We start from the raw sequence: 18,030 nt of genomic DNA, 5'->3' as shown, positions 1-18,030 counted from the left end.
CATTTCAAGAGGTAACCTATGATCAAGAGCCAATGGCACTGAAAGAAGTCCAGGCTGCCCTGAAGGCATTGGCAAATAACAAGGCTCTGGAATTGATGGAATGCAAATTGAAATCTCTCAACAAACTGATGCAGCACTCTAGACATTCACTCATCTCTGCCAAGAAATTTGGAAGACAGCTACCTTGCCAACTAATTGGAAGAGATCCATATTTGTGCCAATGCCAAAGAGAGGTTACTCAACGGTATGCAGAAATCATCGGCAATATCATTAATATCACATGCAAGTAAAGTTTTGCTAAAGATAATTTAAAAACAGCTGCAACAGTACATTAACAGGGAACTACCAAAGGTTCAAGTCAGATTCTGACAAAGATGTGGAACGAAGGATATCATTGCTGATGTCAGATGGACCTTGGATGAAAGCAGAGACGATCAGAAAGATGTTTACCTATGTTTTATTGTGCAAAGCCTTTTAACTGTGTGTATCATGACAAGCAGTGGGTAACATTGCAAAGAATGAGTATTCCAGACCATTTAATTGTACTTATGAAGATCCTGTACATAGCTCAAGAGCCAGTCGTTTAAATAGAACAAGGGGTTATTGACTGGTTTAAAATCAGGAGAGGTGTGCACCAGGCTTGTATTCTTTCCCCATACTTTAAAAAATGAAAACTGAGCAAATAGTCCAGTAAACTGGATTATATAAAGAAGAATGTGGCATCAGGATTGGAGGAAGGCTCATTAACAACCTGCAATATGCAGATGATACAATCTTACTTGCTAAAAGCGAAGATAACTTAAAATACTTACTGATGAAGATCAATGACCACAGCTTTCAGTACAGGTTGCACCTCAGTATAAAGAAAACAAAAATTCTCACCATTAGACCAATAAATAACGTCATGATAAATGAAGAAACGATTGAAGTTGACAAAGACTTCCTTTTTCTTGGATCCACTATCAATACTCCTAGAAGCATCAGTCAAGAAATGACATGACATATTGTATTAGGCAAATCTGTTGCATGGAGGTGGTGATGGGTATGTGCGGTGGAGTTGATTGCAACTCATGGTGACCCTGTATAGGGTTTCCGAGGCTGTAAATATTTACGGGAGCAGAAAGTTTCATCTTTCTCCATGGAAAGATGGTCATTTCGAACTGCTGACCTTAAGATTAGCAGCCTGTTTCGTATTCACTACACTACCAGTGCCTCTTTAAGAGTGTTCCAAGAGCAAAGATGTCAGATGCACCTGACCCAAGTCGTGATATTTTAAATAGCCTCATAGACATGTGAAAATTGGATAATGAATAAAGAAGACTGTAGAAGTGTTAATGCATTTGAGTATGGTGTTAGAGATGAACATTAAAAGTAATACGGATGTCCAGAAGAGTAAACAAATCATTATTGGAGGAAGTACAGCTGGAATGCTCCTTAGAAGCCAGGATTTCTAGATTTTGTCTCTCATACTATGGATTTATTATGAGGGATCTGGAGCAAGACACCGTGCTTGGTAACGTGGAGGGTCAGCGAAAAAGAGGATGACCCCCAATGAGATGGAGTGGTTGGTACAGTGGCAGAGGCAATGGACTCAAGAGTAACAATGATTGTGAATATGCTGTAGGACCTGGCAGTGTTTTGTGCTTTTGTGCACAGGGATGCTATGATTTAGAACGACTTGGTGGCACAGAACAACAACAACAATTATTGTTTAGCAGAATTGTCTTAGTAATTTATATTCTTATGAATTATTGTTATTATCCTTTAACATTCCCTTCTAGAATGTAGTAGGCTGTTATAAGGATTGTATTCAGTGGTGTCATTTTGAATGTTTTATGGTTTAGTGGGCAGATTATTTTTGTTGCATGATGGTTTGTTTTGGTCTAAATTAGTTTAGGGTCATAATACACTTGTTATTAATAAAGGGGAAGACATCATTTTAACATTTGACTCAAACATAAATAGAGAAAGAAGCATTGCATACAAATGATGTAATTGATTTGGTGTGTGAGCCCTTGAATAGTAGCCATTTTTGTAGGGTATTTGTAAAGGTCACTTTATCATAATTTGCCAAACTTTTTATATAGAAATATAAAAAAGTGGCAAGATTGAAGTTTTATCTTGTCAAGTAGTTAAAGATGTTCAAAGAAAGATTTCATTTTTAATTGGATAGACATAAAACACGATCTTTGTAATTTTTTAAAAGAGCATTGAAATGTTTATATTTATAGGCTTACTATTCTACGCTTCACTCACACCTCTCCAATTAAAAGTGTTAAAAGTTTGCAGTAACATACCATTGTGTGTTAAGAAAGTATAAAATTATGTAGTTCCTCTACATTGTTCATTTTGCCATAGAACTGTGTAGACTATTCATTTGTAATTATTTTAGTAGCTACAGAGATTAACAGGAGTCCTGATGTGGCACTGGATTGCAAGGTCCGCTTGTTCGACACAAGGTAGGTGGTTCAAACTCACCAGCCGCTCTTCAGAAATGCTATACAGGGTCGCTGTGAGTCGGAACCAACTTGACGGCACTTAACAACAACTACATATATGTTGAGTTATTTGTATTTCATATTAATATTAAACTGTGTCTTCTATTTTCTTATATTTATAAAAAGCCCCCCCTTTCATCCCTCAATAAGTTGAAAATTCTACTATACGTTTATTTGTCTTTGTAATATCCTTATTTTGTTGCAGTTGTTAAGTGCTGTCTAGTCTGTCCTGACTCATAGAGGTCTTGTTATAGGGTTTACAAGAAGCATCTGGTGAGTTTGTTGAAAATTCCATTATCTCTTAATTCCATTTTTCCAATGAACTTTTTGAAGTTCCCTTGTATATATTGTAAATACCTACCCTCTCCCCTTAACTGAAAGTACCATGGACTGCCAGAAGAACAAATAAATCTATCTTAGAAGGACAGCCAGAATGGTTCTTAGAAGCAAGATTGGTGAGACTTTGTCTCGTATTTTGGACATGTTGTCTGCAGAAGTATGTCATGCTCAGGAAAGTGAAGCGTCAGTGAAAGAGAGGAAGACCCTCAATGAGATTGATTGGCACAATTGTGAGGATGCATGGGATTGGGCAGTGTTTCATTCTGTTGTGCATACAGTCGCCATGAGTCAGAACACACTCGGCAGCACCTCCTAACAACAACAACAACAACAATCCCCTTAATGGTGAACAGAAGTCTTGATTTTGTCATATGAGTGTTGTCATTGTTAATTGCCGTTGCGTGGGTTCTGACTCATAGTAAACCTGTAGAGGGTTTCCGGGGAGCGGCTGATTGATTTGAATAAAGAGTTAAGCCAAAATGTTGGTTTGAACTGCAAGGTCGGCTGTTCAGACACACCAGCTGCTCCTTGGGAACCTTATACAGGGTTGCTATGAGTCAACTGACTTGAAGGCACTTAACAACAACAACAACATTTTTTTTTTTAAGTTTTTATTGTGAATTGAGTGATAGCTTGCTTACATGGGAGAGCATCGGTTTTACACTCATCATTTCATTGCAATAATTACAATCTTCTCCGTGCATCATCATTCAACAGCATTTGCTTCTATTCCCTCTGTTTTTTTTTGTTTTTGTTTTTGTTTTTGTTTTTGTTGTTGTTGTTTTCTGGGATGTACACAGAAACACTCAGGAATGTATAATCATTTAAACAACCAAAGGGCACATTCTGCAAACCTGCCTCCTGGCCACCAGCACCTGGCCACCAGCACACAGCCTTTCTCTTTCCATGAATCTAGAATCCTCAGCTGCTCTCCCTTGTTCCATGTCCCCGTCTCTGCCTCCATTTCTGGTTTGCTGCTTTTGTGGAAGCTGCATACGGGCAGGGAAGGCATCTCTTCATGCAGCTTTGTATTTATTTCTCCCTTGCTCACTTCTGTGGATGGACATTTGAATTATTTCTGATTTGAGCTGCTATGAATAAAACTGCTACAACTATTCTCATACAAATCTTTGTGGACATGAGTTTTCATTTTTTTGCATTTATATACCAGGAGGGAATCCTGGTATAGCACTATAGGATAAACACAATACTAAAAGGTTGGTTTGAACTGCAACATCAGTGGTTCAAACTCACTGGCTATTCCTAGAGAACCCTTTACAGGGTTACTATGAGTTGGAACCTACCCGATGGCACTTAACAATAATAACAGCATATACAAGGAGAGGAATTGCAAGGTCCTGGAGAGGAATTGCAAGGTCGTGGAGTAGATGCATCTTTAACTTTATTAGAAATTGCCAGATAGTTTTTCAGTGTGGTTTTACCACTTTACCAGCAGTGCATCAAAGTCCCATGTGCTCCACATGCTTACCAATACTTGATATTATCTGTCTTTTGGATTTAGCATTTCTGATAGGTGAGTCTGCTTTGTGTGTGAGTATATACATGTGTGCATGTCTCTTGGCTAAATTTTACTGATGTATTTAAAGTTACTTGGAACTTTATTCTTAAATATATGTTAGTTAATTTTTTGGTCTCGTCTCACCAGAATGTAAGCTTTATGAGATGTTATTTGCTTCTGAGTTTTTACACATTTCCTGACTTACTGTTATGTGCTATGGAGTCGCTTCAGACTCATAGCGACCCTGTACAGGATTTCTGGGGCTGTAAATCGTTACAGGAGCAGAAAGCCTCATCTTTCTCCCACGGTATAGCTGATAGTTTTGACCTGCTGACCCTGAGGTTCGCAGCCCGATTTGTAACCACTACGCTACCAGAGCTCCTTTCCTGACTTATTGTGGTTATATGCTGTGGAGTCGGTTCCGACTCATAGCGGCCCTGTACGAGATTTTCAAGGCTGTAAATCTTTATAGGAGCAGAAAGCCTCATCTTTCTCCTGTGAAACAGCTGGTAGTTTCGAACTGCCGACCTTGAGGTTCGCAGCCTGATTCGTAACCACTATGCTACCAGAGCCCCTTCTTCCTGACTTATTGTTGCTAAGTGCCATGGAGTCGATCCCGACTCATAGCGACCCTGTGTAGGGTTTCCGAGAAGCGGCTGGTGAGCTTGAACCACTGACTTTGCAGTTCAAACTGCTTTGCAGTCTGGTGCATTTAACCCACAGTGCCACACCAGGACTCCTGACTTATAGTATGTGCTAGATTTTTATCTTGAATGAATGATACAGATGAACAAATAAATCAGTGCAAGAATATGTACCTTTTACACCTGATAAGGAGTCCTGAGATTTGGATATAGATCTATCTGGGGTCTCCTACAGGGTCTACTAAGTAGTCATGATTATTTTAGTGGTTGAATCACCCTAGAAGGAGTATAGTAGGAAAAAGTTTTTGGGCTATATACATGTGGTGGTGTTGTTAAGTGCTGTGGAGTCTATTCTGACTCATAGTGACCCTGTGTAGGGCTTTTTGAGTAGCGGCTGGTGAGCTTGAACTGCCCATCTTTTGGTTCAAGCCCACCTTGCAGTCCAGTGTACTGACCCACAGCACCACACCAGGACTCAGTTAACCATATTTGCTAAATCTTTCCACTGAGGTAAATTTTGAATTCTATGAGCATAGTAATCTTAGAAGCTAGGATCGGTTTAAGAATTAGAGAGAGAAGTTCATTTATAGTTATCTAATGGTTAAAAGTCTTTGTTTCTTAACAGCTATAGGATTCCTGCTTATTTAAAATGAGATGAATTATTTTTCTCAACATAAATAAAGATTCAGAAATTGTTTCTATGAATAGCCAGGAGTTACAATGGTTGTTGTAATAATTTTTAATATTCAGTAACTTTTAATGAGGCATTGATATGTCAGTAAGCATAATAAAATTGATTAGGCATTTTATTTACTCAATATTATGAAGTTATCTGCCAACATTGACATTTTTATGGGTTTGAAAAGCTACCTATTATTACATGAATTAATATTCTGGTAATCTTAGTGCTTTTCACATGCTGCTTAACTTTTGTGTTATAGGAAGTTTGTTTTCTTTTGTGTTATATGAAGTTTCACACCACGTAATGTCAGTTCTCTGTAATGAGATTAAATACTATCCGTGCCTTAAGGGCTTAATTACATGCTGAAAGAGCATAGTACCTCCTTGTTTCATTTTTGCTTCCTATCCAGTACTTAATAAATGGTTTTGAATAGGTGTACGTGCTAAATTAAGACTTAAGTACAGTCCTGGTGTGGTGCTGTGGGTTAATGCGCTGAACTGCAAAGTCATTTGAAATTACAAGGTTGGTGGCTCAAGCTTACCAACTGCTCTTCGGAAATCCTACACTGGGTCACTATGGGTTGGAAGCAGCTCGATGGCACTTAAAACAACAAAAACGTTTTCGTTTTAATTTTAATGTAGTTAGTTTTGAAAATGTGAAAATTTTACAAGTTTTTCATTATTATGAATAGTAATGTTCATGATAATACTGTACAATGATTTAAAATAACAATTTCTTTTTATCCTTCTATTGTTTCATATTGGAACCAGATGTGTAAGTATTAAACATTTTTGAGTATTCCATTTTGTGCAACATTTTTAGTCATATTCAATCTACATTATATTCTTTTATCCCTGCAGAGACTCAAATAAAGAAAGCCAGTTCACCCTTTCATAACTATAGCAACATGAATGAAGATCTAAATATCAAGAAAGAAATAGTTTTACAATATACTTCAGAAAATGTATCACTGGAAGATAAAAGAAGTCCATTACATTCCAGGAAAAAACGTTTTTTATCATATCCAAGATATGTGGAAGTTATGGTTACAGCTGATGCCAAAATGGTTCGTCATCATGGACAGAATTTACAACACTACATACTAACTCTAATGTCAATTGTAAGTAAGCATAGCATGGCTTTTCTGTTTCATAAAATGTTTAATTTTTCCTGTTTAATTAAAAAAGTATTTTTCTAAACCTCAATATAAGCTAATTATATGTAGGCTTAAGCCAAAAATAATATTTCATTGAAATTTAGTTTAGATAAATGTGCAGTAAGTATCCCATTCTGTTATTTGGACCACTTTTAAAATCAGTCTGATATCTATGAAACCTCAACTAGAACATGAATTATCCTGTACTTCATCCCATGAATGCCTTCTGCCCCCTAGTGACCGGGAAGAATCAGAACTTCAAAACTGTCATATTTCTGCAGCAGGGCACTGTTTTTACTATAGTGCCACATTTTCCAATTCAGAAACGTGAGGCATATGATTTGCGGAGTTACAGTGTTTGGTTCTTATTAGTTGGACTATCTTGGCAAGTTTGGATGAACGGTCACAGAAGCTCTGAGTCCTGTCAGGGAATGATGGTGCTGGTTCCATGGCCGTGACTCCAGTGCTAGTGAAGAGTGACCGCTCTCTAATGGTGTCACTGAGTTTCTCCCAGTCCTGCAGATTCTACAGACTGCCTGGACAGCCCCGAATTTAATCTGTTGTGTGTGAGTAATTTCTAAAAGCACCAATGTAGGCTCAGGAGTCTCCTGGTTTAATTGAGGAATGATATGGTTATCTGTTTATGCAGAATCAGGTTATTTGGAAAATGTTTCATGGCTGGTAGTACCTCTGTTCACATATCAGGAATTCAGGCCTTCTTGGTTAAATGTTGTCCAGGACACATCTATTGTAGTTGTTAAGTGCTGTCAAGTAGGTTCTTGGCCCATAGTGACCTGGTATATGGTTTCCAAGGAGTGGCTGGTGGGTTTGAACTACCGACCTTGCAGTTAGCAGCCCAGTGCTTAGCCTAGAGCGCCATGCCAAGACACATCTATAGATTTGTAAATTTTCCTCAGCTAGAAATTAATCCCCAGTTAAGTTCATTGTGCCTAGGAGATCTGAAAATCTTGTCATTTTCTGTATGTATGATGCATGACTTTACTTTTTTATGATTATAAATTCTAAGAATACATGATCTATGTTGCTTGAACATTATGTTGTTATCGTCAAGTGCCATCAAGTCGGTTCCGACCCATAATGACCTTGTATAAGGTTTCCAAGGAGTGGCTGGTGAGCTTGAACCACTGACCTTGTGGTTCAAATGACTTGGTAGTCCAGTGCATTAACCCACAGTGCCACATTAGGACTCTGCCTGAACACTATACCTGGAATGAAATGGCACTTAAAAAATATTTACTGAAAGAATGAATGGGTAGATGGATGGATGAAAGGATGGATTGATTAATGAGTGGATGATTAAAGTAAAAGGAATACTTTTTTTCAGAACGTGTGGCATTGTGCTAGATAAAAAACAGACATCCAAAAAAGATTGTCAGAAATTTGCATTAACATAGGCACTCATTTTGATTTCTGAATTGAATTTTGTGGATAGGACTTCATTCTGATGGATGGCTTTAAAAATATATATATTCTTTCCTCTAGTTTGAAGGAGCAATGATGGGATTATCTAGATGTGTCCTGTTCATTAGAAAAAAATTCGAATGAGAACATTGATGTGGGAGATGCCAATTTGTGGTGTTAGGAAATTTTTTCAGTTATGTGGTACACTGTGGAGTAAACTTTGCAATTGAAAATGACTAAAGGAGATGACATTTGTTTAAAAATATGGAGAGTTTAAAGGAAAATACTAGATTTTCTAAATGCAACAGGTTTTACTCTGGTATATGACAGATAACTTGCATATTGCTGCTTTGGAAATAGTGCCCAGGAGTAAAGAAGCACAAGGTTCGGTTCTTTAAATAGTTATATTTTTGTTGACATCTCCATCCTCTGAAACATCTTTTTATCTAGACTTTAAAATAAAAATCGTTAGTATCATTTGGACAGGTATTGTAACATAGCTTGAGGTATATCTGAAGTTGTCCCTGGGAACTTCAAAAACAAAGTTAGTTATTAGAGTTCAACAAAGACCAAGTAGACCTTTTGACTTCATAGCAAGCAAATTTCTTTAGAGAATACTTGAAACAACAAACCAATTCATATCATTTCTTAGATTTTTAGTTCCACTAGAAGAAGTCCTGATGTGGCACTGTCTGATAAACACTGGACTGCTTATCACAAGATCAGCAGTTCAAACCCATCAGCTACTCCTCAGAAACCCTATACAAGGTCTCTATGAATTGGAACCGACTCAATGGCACTGAGCACAAACAATAGCAAGGAGTAGATTTTGGTTGAAAAGGAAACAGTTGTAGATGAAGTCTTACTGAATTGCATTAAGCTTCCATTCACAGTTGAGGAAGATGGGAGGATTCCAAAGATAGATGGGGAAAGAAGAACAATTTGGAAGAGGAAAGTCTCGCCTTTTAGGGAGTTTGAGTCTTTTTAAATGCTTTTGTTCCCTGTCAGAGATTAAACTTCAGATGACTTCTGAATTACCTGAAGTTATTGCTTTCTTCAGCACAAGACTGGGCAGTGTTTTTGTTCTGTTGTACATAGAGTTGCTATGAGTTGGAACAAGCTCAGTGGCATGTAACAACAGTGCTATCTTCATTCTGTTTTTGTCCCTTATTAAAAGAATATTGAAATAAAGATAGAGTTAGTTAGAATTAGAAATAAAGATCAGACTTTATGGTCTATATAGATATTATTATTGGTGACCAAACAGTGATGGTTATAAATAATGTTAAAAATGAAAGGAAACTTAGTGTGGCAAACTCTTCCTGGCTTGTCCTTTCCTCACCTTAGTATTAGTTGTTGTTATTAAGTGCCATTGAGTCAGTTCTGACTCATAGTGACCATGTATAGCGTTCCCAAGGAGCAGCTGATGGGTTTGAATTGCTGAATTTGTGGTTCGCAGTCTGGTTCTGATCCACACAGTGCCATACCAGAAGTCCTTAGTATTAGAGTCCCTGGAAAATCCTCACTTCTGGGCAAATGAGGACAGTTGGTCACACTACTTACTGTCAGATTTAGTATATGTTTCATTTCTACTTACAAAGTCCATTTCCAGTGTTCCAATGAAGTTAAGAGTAATTCTAACTCCATATAAATATCCCCAGATGATCCCAATCATTGAGAAATGGAAGGAGCCATTCAGGTTTGGCATTTTTTCCTCTAATTTTTCAATGCTCATTTAACTACATTTATTAAAACACACACTTAGAATATTGATAATGTTCTTGGATATTATTGATAATGTCCTTTTTTTATAGTAGTATAGGAAAAACAATCAAGAAAATGTGATTTAGATTTGAGTATAATTTAAAAGTCCTATTTTATGTTGAGCTTTGGATATGATGGGGAAAACAGCTGAATGCTTTTAACAATGAGCAAATGGATTATAGACAAAAGAGGTTTCTCTACCTTTACTCCTCTACACAAAGTAAGCAACCGTCCTACCTTTTAGAGTTATTATTTTATTTGTAGTAATTTACTAAACTGTCTGAAGTGAAACAGAAATAATGTGTGTCACATGGTAATATTTTTAGAGAACTGTAATATTGTAAAACTGAAGAACTAGTGTGGTGCTGTGGGATAAAGCACTAGATTGCAAGGTTAGTTTGAACCACAAGGACAGCAGATCAAACTCACCAGTCACTTCTTGGAAAACCGATACAGGGTCACTGTGAGTTGGAACCAACTCTATGGCACTTAAGAACAACAATGTAAAACTAGCTTCTTCTTGTTGCTCAGTGCTGTCATGTCAGTTCCAATCTTTATAGGGTTTCCAAGAAGCAGCTCATAGGTTTGAACCACTAACCTTGAAGTTAGTAGTCCAGTGTTTGTCCTACAGTGCCACAGTGGCCTCTGTTTATTCCCAAGGATTTCTAGAATTAATCTTAAAATCAGTGAGAAAAACAAACACAGCGGCAGTGTATAGTATATATAATGAATTAAGTGTGTCAAATAGTAGAGATGTTAAATTATCTGATATTCTATAGCTTTCATCCTTACAGAATTTGAGTACCAGCATTAGGTTCATATACACTATTAAAATATAATTAGAAGATAATACAATTGTCCACAAGCTTTTTTTTTCAAATCCTTTTATATATAATTAGAGCAATCATTTTATTTTGCTGCTTGGTGACTTACAGTTATAATGTAATCTTGAAAATATTTGCTAATATACCAGAAACCTTCACACTCCATTGTGTATAGGAAGGTTTGACTTCGTTAAATTTGTAACAAATAATGTGAACATTATAATGTAAATTTAAGGAATATCATGTTATTCTGAAAAATTAGTGCTATTTGTTAAAATATAATTACTATTATTAGAGGCACTTCATCATCTAAAATTATTTCTTTGCTTTACATTGACTTATGTAACTGCCCCCAATGTTTTAGTTGATTTTGCTGATTTTAATTAGAACCCTATGCTATTCAAGATGGGGAAAATTTTTAAAGTGCACTGAAATAAAAGCTAATGATAGACTTTCATACTTTAAGATAATCATTTCTGCTACTCTTTCTTTTGCTCAGTGTTCTGTTTATTCTTAATATTTTTGGCAAAAATTATTTTCCAAGTTAAAAGCAAAAAGAAATTTCTAAACAAGTAATGAGTGATTATATACCATGGAGTCGGTTCCAACTCAGTGACCCTGTACAAGGTTTCTGAGGCTATAAATCTTTACAGGAGCAGAAAGCCTCATCTTTCTCTTGTGGAACAGCTGGTGGTTTCGAACTGCTGATCCTGAGGTTAGAGCCCTATTCATAACCACTAAGCTACCAGAGCTCCTTAAGTAATGAGTAGTGATCTTTATAAGCAAAATCTCTTTACTTCTTTGGTAAAAGCATTTTTAGAATATAGATGACTTGGTACTTCTTAATAAAAGGGTCCTCTAAACATGTCATGTTTACAGCTGTTTCTCTTCATCTTGAGTTGTGGCCCATCAGCAAATGAAGGTTCTGTGCGCCTTTCTCCCCCGAGCTTAACTCTATTCACGTCATTGTGGTCAACTCTACTTTGAGGAGGCATTTTTTTTCCCCAGTCGCATTCTGAGTGCCTTCCCACCTTCCGGTCTTGTATCTGACAATGTTTCTCTGCTGTTCGTAGAGTTTTCGGTGATTAGCGATTCGGAAGTAGTTTGTCACTCTTTCTTCCTATGCTTTATTGACTACACAAAGGCTTTCGATTGTGTGGATCATGACAAGCTATAGACAACATTGAGAAGTATGAGTGTTCCAGAACACTTAATTGTACTTCTGAGGAATCTGTACCTGGACAAAGAAGCAGTTGTTCAAACTGAAAGTGCCATGGACTGCCAAAAGAACCCATAGATCTATTTTGGAAGAAGTGCAGCCAGAGTGCGCCTTGGAGGCCAGGATGGCTAAGCTTCGTCTCTCATACTTTGGACATATTGTCAGGAGAGAACAGTCACAGGAGAAGGATGTCATGCTGGGTAAGATGGAGGGTCAGAGAAAAAGAGGAAGAACCCCAAGGAGATGGATCAGCCATCTTGATGGATCAGATGGAATAGAATACTTTCAGTATTCTCCTCCAACACCACAACTCAAAGGCATCAGTTCTTCTACAGTCTTCCTTTTTTACTGTCCAGCTTTCCCATCCATATGAGGTTATTGAAAATACCATGGCTTGGGTCAGGCGCACCTTAGTCCTAAAGCTGACATCTCTGCTCTTCAACACTTTAAAAAGTTCCTGTGCAGGAGACTGATGGCGTCAAGTGTGGCAGCAGTGGTGGGGTTGGCCCAGGATCGGACATTGTTTCGTTCTGCTGTGCATAGGGTCACTATGAGTCGGTTCAGACTCGATGGCACCTGACAACAACAAAACATGCCATGTATGAGCATTTGTTTTAGTGTTATACATAAATAATTTTCTAAATGGTTGGTGAGTTAATGGCGATTTTAATTTGTTTCGTAAATCAAATGAAGCATAATTTTCTTAGTATTTTTATAAAACAGCATAACTTAAACAATACAATTGGTATAATTTCTTTATTTTTTGTGAAATAGCCATGAGTTAATGTTTACCATTTTTACTATTTATGAGATCTGTATAAAGCATATACCTGGGAAAATATTTTTAAAGAATTAAAGGTTAAATAAAGCTTAAAAGATAAATTTTAATCAGATCAATAAAAATTCTAATATGGAGCACTCCAAAATAGAGAGGTTATGTCTTTGTTAAATGCCATGGAGTTGGTTTCAACTCAGCAACCCTGTGTAGGGCTTCCAAGGAGCAGCTTGTGGGTTTGAAACACTAGCCTTGTGTTTAGCAGTCCAGTGCTTATCCTACAGAACCACACCAGGACTCCTTAGTGGTTATATTAAAATATAAAATAAGGCATTATAGAACAGTATGATGCCTTATACATTTGGCTACATTTTCCTAAGATATATTCTATGAAATGGAATGCTAGTTTAGTAACATGCCCCAGGAGCAAATAAAGAGAAGATTGTGTTCAAATAATTATGAAATGCTACATGAAATACTCCTTTCTCAAGAATTTTAATACAGGGGGCTACAGCTAGACCAGCACAGGGAACTGGCACTAAAAGCGGTGCAGAGACATTTGCAAAAAGAGGTGCGGGAGATTCTACATATTTTTCCCGCCTCTTCCCTGTCACGCCTTCTTTGCCCAGCCTGGACTCCTTCAGGTGGGTGGGTGCACACCACCACCACCCCCCCAAAAAAAAAACAGTGTAGCGCTGACCCCACAGTTTACACACAGTGCAGAGAGAAGGAGCTTGGCGGCTACTTATGAAATCAACCTCGGGGTTGCAGCCCTAGAATTGACTTGTGTGGGACCCTTGGTGGGTGTGTGCCTTGGAGTCGGTTCCGGCTCATGGAGACCCTGTGTGGGGTTTCTGAGGCTGTGGGTCTTTGCAGGAGCAAAGTGCCTTGTGTTTCTCCTGCAGAACATCTGGTGACTTCAAGCTGCTGACCTTGCGGCTCGCAGCCCGATTTGTGGCCACTGTGCTACTGGAGCTCCTTTATAGGACCCTTACCCAGGCCTATATTACAAGAAAAAGGGGCACATCAGGCCTAACAGACAACCCATAGAACAATCTGTAAAACCCCAACATAAAAGGACGTAACTATCTTGAGAATTACGCTGTGCACACAGATGCCTATCTGACCTTCAGAGAAAAAAACAATGGACTATCTTTCTCCCATTAACTTCTCAACATCTATCTGTGAACCTCCATGGTGGTGACTAGAGGAGGAGCCTGAACAAGCGGACACCCCCCCACCCACTGCTGGAGGCTTCTACTGAGTCCATACACTGCCTGTGGCCACTCGGCTACAGTTTTATTTTTGTTTCAAAGTGGTGGTTTTTGTCTCTGCTTTTATATTGCTTCTGATAGTGGTCCTTTTGATCACATATCTTTCTTGGACACGGGAGCTTTTTCTCCCTACGTTACCTAAAAAGACACAGCAATTGTGGCCATATAGCCAAGCAACAACCATATCACATAATATTCCACAATTGAGATAAGAACCTGTTATTACAGCTGTTATTACAGCTGCTAAGCATTACATGTGAAAAGGGAAGCCTATCTCCTGAGCATATCCACCAGGAGACACCCAGTAAGCTTAATAACACAACAACAAACATCCATTTAAGCATTAAAAAAACCACATAACTACTGGAAATGACAAACAAAAGATCTCAAACACAACAAACGTTCTCAAAACATGTCCAAAATCAGAAAAGAGTAACTGAGACAAATGTGTTGGAGATAGACAGCGGCTCCCCAGAAGAGGAAGAGCAGGTTTGGGATTTGCCTGAGAAAGAATTCAGAAGAATGATATAGAAACAAATTCAAATGCTCCGAACAGGGATGGAGGAAAACAAGGAAGAAGTCAGGAAAGTACTACAAGAGCAATCAAAGAAGATTGATACAGTAGTGGAAACAATTCAAAACCTAAAAAGGGGTCCAGATGATTAATAGTAAAATATCAGAAATGGACAATACACTGAAAGGGGAAAGGAGCAGAATAGAAGAGATGGAAGCCCAAACTAGTGAGCTAGATGACAAATCTCTCAAACTGCTAAGATTGAAGAGCAAGCTGAAAAAAGGATTACAAAAATCTGAAGAGAGTCTAAGATTCATGCTGGATAAAATGAAGAGGAACAACTTAAGAATTATTGGCATTTTAGAACAGGAAGAATCAGAGAAGTCCACAGAGGAGATAGTTGAAGAGCTTCTGGAAGAAAATTTCCCTAACATCTTGAAAGATGAGAAGATAAACATTCAAGAAGCCAAATGGACCCCAGGAAGGGTAGACCCCAAAGAAAGTCAAGTCATATAATAATGAAGCTCTACAAAATCATAGACAAGGAGAAAATTAGAATTCTAAAAGCAGCCAGGGAGAAGAGAACTGTCACTTACAAAGGCAAGCAAATCAGATTAAGCTCTGACTATTCAGCACAAACCATGCAGGCAAGAAGGCAATGGGGAGATATATACAAAACCCTAAAAGAAAAAAACTGCCAACCAAGAATCATCTATCCAGGAAAACTATCAATTAAATATGATGGTGTAATCAAAACATTCCAGGATAACCAGAATCTAAGAGATTTTATCAAAACCAATCCATCACTTCAAAACACCCTAAAGGGAGTTCTTTGGACTGAAAACCAACAAGAACAGAGAACAACCAGAGATTGACAGGCCTGGCAACACTGGAACTCAGTCGACAGATAGCAGAGTCCAGAACAGAACAAAACTACAACAAATTCAAAGGACCTGGAAAGTCAACCGAAGATCAAAATACTATCAGTGTCAAAGAAGGGATAAATGTAGGAACAGAGATCCAGGTAGTGAGGATGTCACGTAGATTACAGGATACAATAGATTCTCTTAAATAGAGAAATTTAATAGACTATAAGGTAACCCCAAGAAAGTTAATATTTCACAACTTACCATGAAAATGAACTTCCAAGCAGAACAAGCAAACATGAAGAAACCAACAAAATAGCACAAAAAACACAAACTTAGCACAAGAAGGCATACAGAAAAAAGCAGTGAACAGCACTACCAAAACATTAACATAATGGCAGCAATTAATTCATACCTATTGGTAATTACATTGAATGCCAATGGAATGAATGCACCAGTGAAGAGACAGAGAGTGGCAGATTGCATAAGAAAATAAGAACCTTGAATATGCTGCCTGCAAGAGACAGACCTCACACACAAAGACAAAAACAGACTAAAAGATAAAAGATGGAAAAAAAAAATATACAAGCTAACTGCAACAATAAACAATAAAAGCAGGAGTGGGAATTCTAATCTCTGATAAAGTAAACTTTAAGACAAAAACCAGCATAAGTGATAAAAGAAGGACACTACCTCATGATCAAAGGGTCAATTGAGCAAGTCGACATAACCATAATAAATATCTACGCTCCCAGTGAAAAAGCACCAAGATACATGAAGCAAACCTAACTAGACTGAATAAAGAAATAGATAAATCTACAATTATAGTGGGAGATTTTAATACGGCACTTTTGAAAAGGGACGGAAACCAGAAAGAAACTTAACAAAGTTACAGAGGAACTAAACAGCACAATCAACCAACTTGACCTCATAGATGTGTACAGAGCATTCAATCCAACAACACATATACTTTCTTCTCCAGTGCTCATGGACCATTCTCTAGAATTGACCATGTGTTAGGTCACAAAGCAAGCCTCCATAAATTTACAAACATCAAAACACTACAGAGCACCTTTTCAGACCACAATGCTATAAAACTAGAACTCAACAACAAGAAGACTAAGGAAATAAAGTCAAATACATGGAACCTGAACAACACCCTGCTGAAAAGTGACTGGATAAAAGAAGAAATTAAACGTGAAGTCATAAAAGTTCATAGAAACAAATGAGAATGAAAACACAACATACCAAAATCTTTGGGACATGGCTAAAGGGGTGCTGAGAGGACAATTTATTGTGATAAATGCACACATCCAAAAAGAAGAAAGAACCAAAATTAACACATTAACACAGCATCTCCAACAATTAGAAACTGACCAACAGATGGAACCTGACCAACAGTCACCAAAAGAAAAGAAATAATAAAGATAAGAGCAGAAATAAATGAGATGGAAAACAGAAAAACTATAGAAAGAACCAACAGCACAAGAAGCTGGTTCTTTGAAAGGATTAGTAAAATTGGCAAACTATTGGCAAATTTAACAAAAGAAAAGAGGGAGAAGACACAAATAACTCACATTAGAAACCACACTGGTGATGTCACAATGGAACCAAACAAAATCAAAAGGATAATAATAGAATACTATGAGGACTTGTAATCCAAAAAATTCGAAAACTTAGAAGAGATGGATGCATTTTTAGAAAAACATGACCTACCAAAACTTACACAGAGTGAAGTAGAAAACTTGAACAGACCCATAACAGAAGAAGAAATTGATCAGGTCATCAAAAAACTCCCAACTTAAAGAAGTCCAGGCCCAGATGGCTTCACTGGTGAGTTCTACCAAACATTCAGGGAAAAGCTATCACCAATTCTACTGAAATTATTCCAGAATATAGAAGAGGACGGAAAATTTCCTAATACTTTTTATGAAGCAAGCACAACCCTCATCCCAAAACCAGGGAAGGACATCACTAAGAAAGAAAACTACAGACCAATATCCCTCATGAACATAGACACAAAATTCTCAACAAAATCCTAGCCAACAGAATTCAGCAGTACATCAAAAAAATAAAACATCACGACCAAGTGTGTTTCATAATAGGGATGCAAGGATGGTTCAACATTAGAAAAACAATCAGTGTAATCTACCACATAAATAAAAAAAAGGAAAAGAACCACATGATCATATTGATAGATGCATAAAGACATTTGACAAACTCCAACATCGATTCCTGATAAAAACTCTAAACCAAGCAGGAATTAAAGGGAAATTCTTCAACATAATCGAGAGCATTTATACAAAACCAACAGCCTACATCACTCTCAATGGAAAGAAACTGAAAGCCCTCCCTCTGCAAATGGGAACCAGACAAGGATGCCCTTTGTCACCACTCCTTTTCAATATTGTTTTGGAAGTCTTAGCCAGCACTATATGATGTTGTTGTTGTTGTTAAGTGCCGTCAAGTCGTTTCCGACCCATAGCGACCCTGTACAGGGTTTCCGAGGGTGTAAATCTTTACGGGAGTAGAAA

General features: G+C 37.6%; 1 protein-coding gene across 1 annotated transcript in view; it reads left to right on the top strand.

Moving 5' to 3' along the window:
* The window catches only part of ADAMTS20 (ADAM metallopeptidase with thrombospondin type 1 motif, 20), a 246,227-nt gene that overhangs the window by 62,292 nt on the left and 165,905 nt on the right, over positions 1 to 18,030 (top strand). The window contains exon 4 of the mRNA XM_006865315.1: positions 6,543 to 6,802. Coding sequence (XP_006865377.1) covers positions 6,543 to 6,802 — 260 coding nt within the window. The remainder of the gene's footprint in view (positions 1 to 6,542; positions 6,803 to 18,030) is intronic.

The sequence above is a fragment of the Chrysochloris asiatica genome, unplaced genomic scaffold (genome assembly GCF_000296735.1).
Source record: "Chrysochloris asiatica unplaced genomic scaffold, ChrAsi1.0 scaffold00077, whole genome shotgun sequence".
In the NCBI taxonomy this organism is placed as follows: domain Eukaryota; kingdom Metazoa; phylum Chordata; class Mammalia; order Afrosoricida; family Chrysochloridae; genus Chrysochloris; species Chrysochloris asiatica.
The sequence above is the reverse complement of the archived record's forward strand: the minus strand, read 5'-3'. Positions and strand labels throughout refer to the sequence as shown.